This window comes from Plectropomus leopardus, chromosome 19 (genome assembly GCF_008729295.1).
Source record: "Plectropomus leopardus isolate mb chromosome 19, YSFRI_Pleo_2.0, whole genome shotgun sequence".
NCBI lineage: Eukaryota > Metazoa > Chordata > Actinopteri > Perciformes > Serranidae > Plectropomus > Plectropomus leopardus.
Genome location: NC_056481.1, coordinates 27,870,331 through 27,883,945, shown reverse-complemented (window position 1 = coordinate 27,883,945; position 13,615 = coordinate 27,870,331). Strand labels below are relative to the sequence as shown.

The window sequence follows — 13,615 nt, the reverse complement described above, 5'->3', positions numbered from 1 at the left end:
ATCGGGATCGGGAGTGCACTGTGCAGTTGTTTTGTCTAGAAAAATAAAGGTATCGGATTGGGACTCAGTATCAACAGATACTCGACATCAAATGACTTGGATCAAATCCGGGGCCAAAAGAAAAAAAAACGTGATCAGGATATCCCTAGTGTTTAATGTATGGGGGTTATCACTGCTCCATCCAGCTCCTGTGTATTTATCATCACCAACTTAATTACATGACAAATGATGAAAAATTCAGAATTTCCTCTTTATTGTGAGACACATGGTGAGACAGCTGAACATGCTTCTGTCATTCAGCAGCTTCCCAGAAAGCACTGCACCCCAACTAAGTCTGGTAACGTAATTGCACATCCATCTCAACATGGAACACTTTACCTGTTGCTCCTCTGAACACCGCAGTGGAAAAGAGACCCCCCCCCCCAACCCCAAGATTTTCAATGGTCCCATCTGGCCCCCCATGAAACATGTCGGGGAGCGCCACTTGATGAAGTAACCCTTGAAACATATTTCTACACAGACAGCTGTACAGCATGGAGGTTTGTGCCTGCTCATGGTGACTGTGCAGTGACCCGGAAGACCAGTTTTAACATTAACTTTGACTTGCGGAACACACAGCGGAGCAGACACACCGCTTCCTGCAGCCTGCAGCCCCGCACAGGAGCCACCAAATCTCCGCTCCGTCTGCACTGCCGGTAAGATGCTCCACGCTCACTGTAAAACTAAACAACATATATTCTATGGCACGTAGTTTGTTTGCTTACAGGGTGTGTGTGTGGCAGAAAACGATAAGGAAGTTGCAGCGAAGTTTGGCTCGATCAGTCCTTACGGCAGACATGAAGGAGTCATATGACTGCTGGCTTCCCCTCAGTGTGTCTCTGTGTGTCTGTGCTGTTTCATGTCTGTGTGCAGCTGATCTCCACGGACTCCACCGACCATGAACATCTCATTTGCAGACAAACGAGCTCTGGTCACGGGAGCAGGAAAAGGTAAAGCAACACTTGAGGTCACATGCGCACACTGACACCAGCAGGCTGCTTTACACATTACATCCTCTCTGATCCTGCAGTTTACGCACAGGGCCCAGAGGTCCTAAATCACCCACTGCCTCCCAAACCCCCAAAATGTTTTCATTGATCACTAAAGATTCATTGAATTGTTCTTGTCACAGTAGGTTGTTTTTTTTTTTTCAGAAAACAAAAACAGCTGAACATGTTTTTGCTTTTAGCAGCAATTTTATTTTAATAATCTTATCGTTGCATATAATGACTACGAGACATTCAGTATTAACTTTCAATGCTTGATAGCATGTGATATTTGGTCTTCGAGCCCTGTAATATGGAGAAGATCAAATATCTCATATTTTTGAACAAATATCTCAGTATCAGTCAGTATTGCAATCATATTGTAGGGTTGACAATTGATGCTTTCATACATTATTGAAATTATAGGATTTTTGATCAATCATCAGTAATGTGGGTATAATGACTGAGTTTGTAAAGGCAAAAAAACAGCAGTATGATAAATCCAGAAAATGACAACACTTGACTGGAATGCCCCCTTTAAAACCAGGAAAAGACAACACTTATGAGATTAGGATATCCAAAGTCAAAGATGTCTAGTCTCATATCATAATACAGATATATTGCTTCACCTGGTGTTACAGGCACACTACTAGAAATAATCATGATTCAGTAGAAACAAAACTGTTTTATTACCTATCGCATCAGGCTGACATTATCATTTTAGCAACAAGCTCTCATGATGTGAGCTCAACACACAGACGAGTTACATGGAACAAGACAACATTTAAGTTCCCCTATTTATCATTATAATTGATATATAAATTATATATAATACATAGTTGTAAGCAAATCTAAGTGTTTAATAACCCTTTGACACATAAGCAAATTATCCTGATTTCAATCAAAGCCACCGGCAGAAACAAGGCAATCACATTAAATTTGGCACAAAAAAGAATGGAAAAAAGTGAAAAAAGAAGGGAAGAAAAAAAACTACAAGGAAAAAAAAAAATTAGATTATAATAATGGTGATAATAGTAGCATAGTTTTCTGGATATTTTCCCTATTTTTAAGATGACTTAGAATAATTTCAACTCCTCTTTTAAACAAACAAACAAACAAAAACAAATTTTCTTGTCACCTTTTTTGCAATAACATTTCATTGCAAATACATTTTTGCAAAGGTGGTCCTCCCTTTAAGGCCCTATTTAAAAATAATAATAATAAAACCAATTTGCTCCAGTTTCAAAGATGTAAATGCATCATCACTTCATTCCGGGACCCAGAGGTGGCAGCTTCTGTATGAGCAGAAAATGATTGATAACATATGAAAAACTCTATAGGAGAAATTATGATTTTTGACAAATACTGTACATTCATACACACAAAAACCTTTTTTGTACCGCTACAACAACATAGTAGTAAGTTTTAAACCATTTATTCAATGTTTGTATGCTGCATATAAGTGCTAAAGACTGGGATTTAAGTAAAGTGTTAAGGTTAAAATGACCAGATTGTTAAAAGCTGTGCTGATATGAATATAAATAAAAAAATGATCAGACTCTGTGATGAAATTGCATGTGAACTTTGGGAGCCTGAAGGAGGCGTGTGATGAATGTGTACGTCCCCTCAGTGTCTCGTCAGTTCCAACACGCTGAGAAAAGGAATAGGAAAGGCATTGTTTGTGGAGCGCAGTGTGGCAAAGCCTGAGACATGTGTGGAATGTGTGTGTGAGTGTGTGTGTCAGCTCTGGTGTCACAGCAGCAGCTCCACTCTGTAATAAGTCTTTGTGTTTATGGATGCTTTGTGTCTCAGGGATCGGCAGGGCCACGGCTCTCGCTCTGGCACACTGTGGGGCAAAGGTCACGGCGGTCACACGCACGCAGGCTGACCTCGACAGTCTGGTGCAGGAGGTACTACTTAATTTGAGCCAGAGTTATGTGTGATGGATGGTTGAGATTCTCATGTTAATGACTCACGAACCCTCACATCATCTGACAGATCAATGCGGTATGGGTTATTTGATATAGTTTCATTACCTTCAACACGCTGTGACTCACATGAGGCACCACATTCGTTTTGTTTTCAGGCTTTAATATTTTTGCATCAATTTATATATAGTAGAATAGATAAAATATAATATTTTTCAGAACAATTAGAGTGTTCCCAGTTACACCATGGATGAATTTTAAACTATTGAATTAAACATATATGAATGTGGCAGCAATTGTCAATTTACTGATAAACAACAAGGTAATATTAATAAAAAATATTCAATAAAATATGCATTTTATTTGTGCAAAAAATAAAATAAATATAAATATATATTTAATGCATTACAAAAAACAAGAGGTATCTAAGAAATTGACAATTAGTACTACAATCAGAAGTAGTAGTAGTATCAGGTAGTAGTAGTAGTATACATAAAGTATGTTATGTGTATGGAAAGTGTTGATTTTGCCATATATTTACAAACACATTTCACTGCAGGGTATTGCTTTCTGTAAATAAATATCCAATACTAAAATTAAAAAAAATTCATTTTGAATGTTTTTAAAATCATCGAACAGAAATTTTGTTGTGAGGCCTGAGAGTGAAATAAGATATTTATACACACACTAATAAGGGATTGCTAATTTGTTAATTATGAAATGATGAGGAATGAATCAGGAATGACTTAATAATTAAATAAAATATTAATAGTATATATTTTATATAACACAGAGAACTATTCAGTATCATTTTACTGTGAGGGGCACAAAAACACGAATGTTTAAGTAATTAGTAACTAATGAGGTGTTACTGGTTTTGTGCGGCTCAGCATCTGCTCCAGAGTTAACTTTATCACTAATCATTACTTAAGAATACATTAACCCTTTGAAGGGTGGGGTGGGGTTGATAGAGCATAGTATTGTGATATTTTACATGGCAATATTGTATCGGTACATGGACACCTAGACTTAACAGATTTGTTAATTATATAAATTATTAATATTGCAAACACATACACAAACTTTTGTTATCTAACTAGAATTATAAAATCAATTGCTTTTTCAGTCCATTAGATATATTTTGCTGCAATAAAAATTATTAAAGTGAGCTAAAGTGAATTGACTGAAAACTTTTTTCCTTTGGGGACATATGTGACATTACTTGTAGTTGAAAGGTAATATATCACACTATAGTAAATTGCAATATATTTTATCTCAATAACATTGTATTGTGACCCAAGTGTCGTGATAAAATCATAGCTCCCTGTCTGTTCTCTTGTAACTCATTGTCTATTATTATTAGGTAGAAGAAGAAGGTAGAAGGTAGATTTATTGGTCATTTTTTAAACAAAGTTTAAAAAACTAAATAACAGTTATCCTTGATCCTGCTCCATCTTTGGTGTTGAAGGTTGAGTTGACTAAAATCAGCAGCTACTTTAAAGATCCATCCGGTTGCTTGGTAATGTTGCTGCTGGTGGCATCGTTCAATTCCTGGAAACTACTTTTTAATGAATCATCAATTATCTAGTTGTTACTGATTTGCTCTTTACTTGATTCTAAATAAACTTGTAATTAATTCATTAATTATTATCTTCTCTATAAACCTTCAATAGGTTACTGATTGGTTCAGTAGCAATTTGTTTCTCAGGTATTCCTCATTAGTTCCTCATTAGTTGAGTAACTACTCAAAATGCTCCATCCCTTATTTTAATTCATTTTATTTCATTTTATTTTATTGATTTCATTTAAAGTTTTATTAATTTACTTTCAATCAAACATTCTACACAAAACATATGACTTATAAAACAAACCAAACAAGAACAGAAAGACAGTCATTAGTGACACAAACATTTTACAGATGCATCCATGTGAATTTAAATGTCATGGACTCTTAATAAATGGAAAGAAATTATCCCAGGCCTCAGAAAATTTCCCTTTTGTATTATTCATTGGAGCCAGGAAATATTCAAAAGCGGCAGCTTCTGTCATATGTCTAATCCATTCAGTTAATTCTGGGTTTTTATATTTTCTAGCTCCTTTAAACAACTCTTGTCACAGTGATAAAACCATTTACCAATAATCCAAACTGCGCTTTAGTGACATCTGGTGGCAAAAATGTTTTATCCTGGAAAAGACACAGCTGAAGGGAGTGTGGCAATGACTGTGCTACCCATTCAACAAGTTTCACCAGCACCTCTTTCCGAAAGGGAAGAGCCACAGCACATTCTCACAGAGCATGCAAGAATGTGCTCATTGCATTGTTATATTTCCAACAATTTCTATCATGTATCAGGCCCATTCTGAATAGCTTTGAGAGGATGTAATAGTATCTATATAGAATTTTAGAAAGTGTAAATGTACCTCTAATAACTCTTGTGGCCCAGTCAGTACAGGATATCATATCCTGCCATGTCGCCTCTCCAATATCTTGTCCTAAGTCCCTTTGCCAGATTAACCTTATACTGTCACACTCATCATTTTGTGTATTTATAATGCTTCTAGAGAACAGTGAAGCACTCTGCATTATGTTGACTGTTTGTTTCCTTATTGTAAAGTGTTACAGAGATTTCCTTCTGGTGATAAACTCGGTAGCTGGGTCCTCATTTCCTATTACATACCAATAGCACACAATATGCACACACTGTTTCTCATAGTATACTACTTTGTAAGTCAGTGAAGATAAAATCAAGAAAACAATAAATGTGTAGTTTTATGTTAATGATTGTGTTTTATACTCTGGTCACTGTTGAATGGATCAGTGCTGGTTTAAATGTAGACATTCTGTGTTTGCCGCTCTTCTCCTCCTCCTTCTATGATCTGCACCAATGTGTGGTGTTGGTTTCCTCTCACAGTGTACGTCCATCACTCCAGTGTGTGTGGACTTGGCAGACTGGGGGGCCACAGAGGCGGCCCTGCAGGACATCGGCCCCATCAATCTGCTGGTGAATAATGCTGCCTGTGCCAATCTGCAGCCGTTTCTGGAGGTCACACCCGACCAGTTTGACCAGTAAGAAAAGGATAGGAAAACTATCAGGATAGTTGAATGATTTCCAGCTAGAAAGTCACAGACTACAGCACAATTTAGAAGATATGGGTCAGATTATACAGTTCCGCTGGGTTAGGGCTGGGCAATTTATCCATATTATATCAACATGATATGAGTATAGATAACAGTTTAGGTTCTGCTTATTGTAATATGTTAAGTGTTGTCTTTTCCTTGTTTTAAAGGCTGTATCAGAATGTAATTCTTTACCTACAGTTCTAACTCTTTTATTATTTGCCTTCACCCACTTAATCATCAGTTATTGATGATTATTTATCAAAATCTGATTGTGTAAATATTTTCAGTATGTTCAGGACCCAATTGACAACCCTACAATATAGTCACAATGTCAGTATTGGGATTTGCGTCAGGAACGTTGTGATATTTTATTTTCTACGTCACCCAGCTCTAGTTTCATCATGTAACAGTCTGTTCTGTTTATCATGTTTTAAGGTGTCTTTCTTCTCCAGGTCATTCAATGTGAATGTGAAAGCTGTGCTGCATGTCTCCCAGGTACACTCATGGCTCACATCCACATCAAACTCCTTTTGTTGGAAGTCTGCTGATGTCCAAATATTTCCAACAATTTCAGCGCAGTTTGGCATCAGAAGGTGTTTTGTTGGTCTAAACCAGTGATACTCAACTTTTAGCCCGTGCCCCCCCAACCATTTTCCAATTCAGTAAAGTGATTCAAACTGGGAGTTGTTTTGTACTATTAGTATGCATAAGGAGCCAGACTGCATAAAACAGCATCAAAATAGAGATTGTTTAACAAAAAATGTAGCAGTGGAGGAACCCAAGAAACATCCTGAAATCCTAGAAATGTCCTTTCACTAGCAAGGACCACACCTTCAACTTGAAGATCAGTTTGACAATTGATTGACATGAATGGAATTGGTATGAACATGGACTGATGAATTATTAATAGTGGGACGGATGGTTGAGTGCGGTATGGAGAAGCTTCGGTGGGGAATCTGCCATGGCTCCCGGACACGACAGACCCCCAAAGGCGCACATTATTTGAGAGTGTACAAAGCAGATTTGAGATCTCTTAGGTCAGAACAGATGTAATGGTGATAGGCTTGGGAGGACCATCAGCCCATAATCTGAATCAAGTGTTCTGGGATGCTGCTGCGGGAAGCCGAGGTGGCAGCTTAGATTCCATAGGAGTGTCCAGAGTAGTGTATGGGAGAGATGCCAGACCAAGAAACAACATGATGGAAAAGCTGGTAACCACCTGGCCTGATTTGGAGGCAAACAGAGGATCATCCTAGATGTGCTTTTGGACATCCGGAAATGTAAGTAGCTGGAGAGAATTAGGAAGGGGTTTAGTACAGATTGAATTTTGAAGTAGAAGACAGGAGTGGATTGGCCAGATTGGTTGGTTTTGGTTCTTTTCAAGCAGTGGCGGCTGGTGATAAAAAATTTTGGGGGGGCGCACTGGGGAGTGGGGATTACAACACAACTATAAACTCTACTTGAACATAAATTTTGCTCTCCTCTCCTTCAGGCCAGCAAATTTTTCAATGACTTTCTGATTGAAATCTGTCATTTCACAAACAAGTCTCTTTTCCATGGAGAGCATGCTAATTCTGTCAGAAAACTGTAGCTTCATGCTGTTGTCAAGATGGCTACGGCTACTTTCATGCCGTTTGCATTTTTCAGAGAGATGTTTCAGGTCTCTGACCCCCGTTGTTGTCCACAGAGGTTCAGTGCCAACACTTTGAAAAAGCAAGCAGGGAAAGCAATAAAGAGCATTGCTAACTTCACATCCAGTTAGCCAACTGTGTTTAGCATAACACAGGCGGGAGAAGCCCCGGGTGTAACTCCGCCCACGGTCACTTGCCTGCTGCTGGATTTTTAAGTCCGGTTGGTCCGGTCCAAGCTCCTTAATCCGCTTCTTTTCCTCCAGTGAACGCCTCGTGAAATTATTATTTTGTAAAGAAACAACCGAATTTTGTTTTGCTGCCGCCATTGTCTCCTGTCTTGTCGTGACTTGTCCGTTTGCATCCGTATGCGCGGGTCCGTCTGTTGACTGTGTTTGTGACAGATGCGCTTGCGCGTCTACGCTGCCAGGGGTGTGACTTTGATTGACAGGTATCATCAATCAATCAGGTTGGATGAACAATGACAGACAACGCGCTGATTCGCCACGGGCGCAGAGAGCTGCGCCCGGAGGAGAATCTTTGGGTAACAAATTAGAGACCACCGTGAAGTCACATGGAAGAAAAGTTTAACGACATACATACACACTCATTTGGCTGGTGTCCCTCGCCTTTGAAACATATGTATTTCAGCCTGCACAAAAAACAACTCTGAATAAACCTAATATGGGATGGGAAGGCTTGAAAAATTAAAAGTCAGACACATTTTCTGAGTGCACAGATGTGATAATTACTTTTTATTGCATGATTTATGTGTACTGTGTGTCTATACTTTTTCCTGTAATTTTGATGGGGGCGGCGCCCTAGCGCCCCCTATTGACAAGCCGCCACTGTTTTCAAGTAATAAACTGTGGTGTCGTTTGAGAAAAAGGAAAGGCCTGAAAGGCAGGCGTGCTGACATGGATCGTAGCAAAGGGTCGAAGCAGTGAATTCTGAGCATCTGAGAAAACCGAAGAAGGCAAAAACGAACATGGCCTCTAGAGTTTGGGTTATGTGAGGAATGCTGCTATATTCAGAGTGGATGGTGTGAATGTAGCGTGACAGCAAATCCATAGTTAGTAGAAGTAGACAAGGATTTTAGGCTGGCACTTGGCGTGAGAGGCCTCTGAGCAGGGAGCTGATCTGGAGGTGACCATGAGCTGGACTGGACAGAAATGGAGCAAGAGAAGGCTGTTCATTTTCAATTTCATTGTCCAGACCGCCCCAGTAAGTGTCTCCATTGAATTGTCGAAGACGGGCCACTGCTTCCGAAAGCAAAGTGGACACGATATTAGTAAAAACCACTGTCGCCAAAGTGGAGGGCCAGATTGAGAATGACCGCCAAGTAGTCATCCATTTCCTGTCGACAGGCAGGGTAACGGAACAACACAGATTGTCCCTAAAGAGGGAGAAAGTACAAGCAGATTCCGTGGGTGTTGGCTCCCCTGGATCGGGTGGTTCCCCACAGGTGGGGGAGCTCCTCATGGCCTTCAAGAAATCTGTCCCCAGGAGGCTGGTGAAGAGAAGGCAAGAGAAGAACAGCGAGATCTATGTAATAACCATCAATAATACTATTACAAGATTGAAGGGAACCAGAGAGACAGGAGATGAAAGCGTTAGGATGGCGGATGGGAGGATTAGCGGTAGCCAGGGTGAAGGCAGGCGATGCCCAACGCAACTTAAAATTATCAGAAAAGAGACCAGAACCCTGAGAATGAGAGGGAAAAGTCGGTGGCATTCCAGTGCCAACAGCCCCGGCCACGACGGGTTGGGAGTGAAGTTTTGCGGTTGACGAGCAAAGCAAACTGTTGCAGGCGAGCAAAGCAGCAGGTGCCCAACCTTGAGGGCGGTGAGGGCGGCAGCCCGGTGCCTGATGCCCCAAGGAGAGTGAACTGTCAAGGTTGCTGCGGGTGTACAACCAGGGGCGAAGGCAACCCAGGGCCAGATGCCCCAGTGACAGTTAAGGGGCGCAGTTGCTGAACATGGCCAGAGGCAGGCGCCCCAGCAAAAGCGAACTGCCGCAGGCGTGGAGATCGAGCAGTAGAGGGCACCGGCTAGCTAGGTGCCAGATGTCCCAAGGAGAGTGAGCTGTCGTAGATGGCATGGTTGAGCAGGAAGTGGCGCTGGCATCCCGGTGCCAGATGCCCCAGTGAGACTGAACTGGTGTGGTTGCTGAGGTCGTACAGCCAGGGGCACCGGCATCTCGGTGCCAGATGCCCCAACAAGAGCGAACTGTCGAGGTTGCTGCTGAAGTACAACTGGGGGCAACGGCATCCCGGCACTAGATGCCCCAGCGATAGTGAAGTGGCACCGTTGATGAGCATGTACAGCTGGCGGCAATGGCATTGGGATGCCGTTGCCCCTGGCTGTACACGCCCCAGCAAAAGTGAACTGCTGCAGGTGTCTAGGTTGGGCAATAGAGTACACTGGCAGCCCGGTGCCAGATGCCCCAAGGAGAATGAACCGGTGCAGCACCCGAGGTCGTACTGCCGGGGGCACAGACATCCCAGTGGCAGATGCCCCAGTGAGAGTAAAGGGGCGCGGTTGCTGAACGTGTACGGCTAGGGCATTGGCCTCCCAGTGCTAGGTGCCCCAGCAAAAGCAAACTGCTGTAGGCTTGGAGGTTGAGCAGTACAGGGCACCGGCAAGCTCGGTGCCAGATGCCCCAAGGAGAGAGAACCGCTGCAGTAGCCGAGGTCGTACAGATGCCCCAACAAGAGCAAACTGTCGAGGTTGCTGCGGGAGTACAACTGAGGGCAACGGCATCTCGGCGCCAAATGCCCCAGCGAGAATAAAGTGGTGCAGTTGCCAAGCATGTACAGCCGGGGGCATTGGCATCCCACTGCCAGATGCCCCATCAAAATCTAACTGCTGCAGGCAGTGAGGTTGAGCAGTAGAGGGCACCGGCAGCTCGGTGCCAGATGCCCAAGAAGCGTGAGCTTCTGTAGATGTAGATGGGCGCAGTTGCTGAACATGTACGGCCGGGGCATTGGCCTCCCAGTGCCAGGCGCCCCAGCAAAAGCGAACTGCCGCAGGCGTGGAGGTTGAGCAGTAGAGGTCACTGGCAGGCTCGGTGCCAGATGCCCCAAGGAGAGCGAACCGATGCAGTAGCCGAGGTTGTGCAGCGGGGGGCACCAATATCACAGTGCCAGATGCCCCAATGGGAGCGAACTGTCGAGGTTGCTGCGGGTGTACAACCAGGGGCAACGGCAACCCAGCGCCAGATGCCCCAGTGAGAGTAAAGGGGCGCAGTTGCTGAACGTGTACGGCTAGGGCATTGGCCTCCCAGTGCTAGGCGCCCCAGCAAAAGCAAACTGCCACAGGCTTGGAGATTGAGTAGTAGAGGGCACCTGCAAGCTCGGTGCCAGATGCCCCAAGGAGAGAGAACCGCTGCAGTAGCCGAGGTCATACAGATGCCCCAACAAGAGCGAACTGTCGAGGTTGCTGCGGGAGTACAACTGGGGGCAACGGCAACCCGGCGCCAGATGCCCCAGTGAGAGTGTAGGGGCGTGATTGCTGAATATGTACGGCAGGAGCATCGGCCTCCCAGTGCCAGGCGCCCTAGCAAAAGCGAACTGCCGCAGGCGTGGAGGTTGAGCAGTAGAGGGCACCGGCAAGCTTGGTGCCAGATGACCCAAGGAGAGTAAGCTGCCGTAGAAGGCACAGTTCAGCAGGAAGTGGCACTGGCCTCCCAGTGCCAGAAGCCCTAACAAGAGGGAACTGTCGAGGTTGCTGCGGGTGTACAACTGGGAGCAACAGCATCCTGGTGCCAGATGCCCCAGCGAGAGTGAAGTGGTGCGGTAGCCAAGCATGCACGGCTGGGGGCATTGGCATTCCACTGCCAGATGCCCCATCAAAATCTAACTGCTGCAGGCAGTGAGGTTGAGCAGTAGAGGGCACCTGCAGCTCAGTGCCAGAAGCCCCAAGAAGAGTGAGCTGCTGTAGATGTCACAGTTGAGCAGTAAGTGGTGCCAGTATCCCTGTGCCAGATGAGCCAACATGAGTGGAGGTGGGAGAGCAGTCGAGGGCGCAGGCATCCTGGTGCCGAGGTCCCCAGGTGAGGCAAGCTGGTGGGAGTGGGAGTGTGCTGCCAACATCGCTGGCGCCCGGGCAAAACTTAACCGCAGTGGCCGACAGGACCAAGGAGAAGTGGCTGCCGTAGCTATGGAGCCTCATGGTTTACCTGAAGATGCTCATCCCCACTTTCCTTACAGCTCATGCTGCTGGTCATGGAGATTGGGTGTGGGCGAACTGGCCCTTTAACAGAGGTGCTGATGTCACAGCGCACAACGGGGGTCAGCTAAATGACGTCACCCGAAAGAGTGCCAATGTTTACAGAGCGGCCATGGCACGCCAACGTCAGAGAGTTGAAAAGTTTGGTTTTATTGTCAGTTCTGTGAATGGGATTCCCCTGTCCCTCAGTGCTTGTTGAAGGGTGGCCACTGTCCAGTCGGATAGTTTTTTAAGGCAGCCGGCACTCGGGAGACCTCGCCGGTGCGAGCCGCAGAGCGGGCGGGGCTGCCCTCAGGTGACCAGCAGAGGAGTCACCAACTGAACTGTAGCCTTGCATGGCGAGCAGAAAAGAACCAGGCAAAATACCCAGGAGGAAACCCAGTGGCAACTTGACGGAGTCGCTTGCTCGCTGGGTGCAGTTGCACGGCAGAGGTCGTCGTCATGGGTATGCCAGCGTGGCTCGACGGAAAGGTTGAGGGTGGTCGTCCTGGTGTTGGGCAAACAGATCGTCATCCGACGGGGAAAAAGAGGAGTCCATGCTGTGGAACAGGTGAGTAGGCGAATCAAAGTCAACAAGAGAGAGGAGAAGCTCTGTGGCGTGTTGGTACATGCTCGTGCAGAATACCTGAACAAAAGAGGAGGAGAGGATTAGGAGGGTATGTAAGCCAGAAGAGGAGCAGTTGAGGTGTGGTCCTGCTCCCAAAACTCTGCTGGACAGCTTCACACAATCCTAGAGACATCCTAAAATCCTAGAGATGTCCTAAGATACTAGAAAACATCCCAAATCCTAGAAATGTTCTGAAGTCCTAGAAACATCCTTAACTCATTGAGTGCCAGCCCTATTATATAATGGAAAGTGGCTTGTGCCAGCTTTTCTGGCCATTTTGAGTCATCTTTCAAGACCCACAGAATATTTCTCTGAAAACACTGAATAGCTCAAATGAAAGAAGAAACCCTCTTTTTCGTCATGGAAAAATACTTTTGTTTGCACCTTGTTCCATTCTTGATTTATCTGAAGTTGAATAGAGGCTAGTTTTATCAAAAATACCGCTTTTTTTCTAAAAAGCTGAGAAAAATGCATTTTTGTGAAAGGGAGTCAAGCAAAACAGTGATTTGAATTTTATAATTTTGCCTTCAAAGACATAAAAGACATCTGAATATTGTATAACAAATGTTATCATTGTAAAATAAATGTGCAAAGTGACCAAAAGAACAACATTGCGGGTACAAGCAGCTGAAACGAGCTTCCTCCGTAGGGTGGCCGGGCTCTCCCTTAGAGATAGGGTGAGAAGCTCGGTCATCCAGGAGGAGCTCGGAGTACAGCCGCTGCTCCTCCGGGGGGTCCTCATGTTTTGGGGGTCATTTTATGCTGACATTGAATTGATGTAGCTTTGCTCTCTGATCCCCGCTACTCCACTTCATGTTTTGATGTACCGTCTTTTGTACTACAACTACGAATCCCAGCAGCCCCAAGCTTTGGCTTTTGAATGATGTATATATACGTCAATGGCACTCAATGAGTTAAATTCTAGAAACTTCCTAAAATCCTTAAAACACCCTGAAATCCAACAAATGTTCTTAAATCCAAGAATGGTCCTAAGATTCTGGAAACATCCTAAAAATCAGTGAAATGTCCTAAAATCCTAGAAGTGTTCTAAAGTCCTTGTGGTGTCCTGTCATTCT

At 44.1% G+C, this 13,615-nt stretch overlaps 1 protein-coding gene across 2 annotated transcripts in view; it reads left to right on the top strand.

The window, feature by feature from the left end:
* Nucleotides 1-471: 471 nt before the first annotated feature.
* dcxr (dicarbonyl/L-xylulose reductase) overlaps nucleotides 472-13,615 on the top strand; it is a 35,563-nt gene continuing 22,419 nt past the window's right edge. Inside the window, exons 1-5 of one of the 2 annotated variants that reach the window (XR_006106890.1) lie at nucleotides 472-695; nucleotides 913-989; nucleotides 2,838-2,935; nucleotides 5,866-6,020; nucleotides 6,527-6,569. Coding sequence is in view for 1 of the 2 variants with exons in the window: in XM_042508489.1 (XP_042364423.1) it covers nucleotides 938-989; nucleotides 2,838-2,935; nucleotides 5,866-6,020; nucleotides 6,527-6,569 (348 nt within the window). In the remaining variant the exon portion in view is untranslated. The remainder of the gene's footprint in view (nucleotides 696-912; nucleotides 990-2,837; nucleotides 2,936-5,865; nucleotides 6,021-6,526; nucleotides 6,570-13,615) is intronic. The other variant, XM_042508489.1, reaches the window with a different exon arrangement.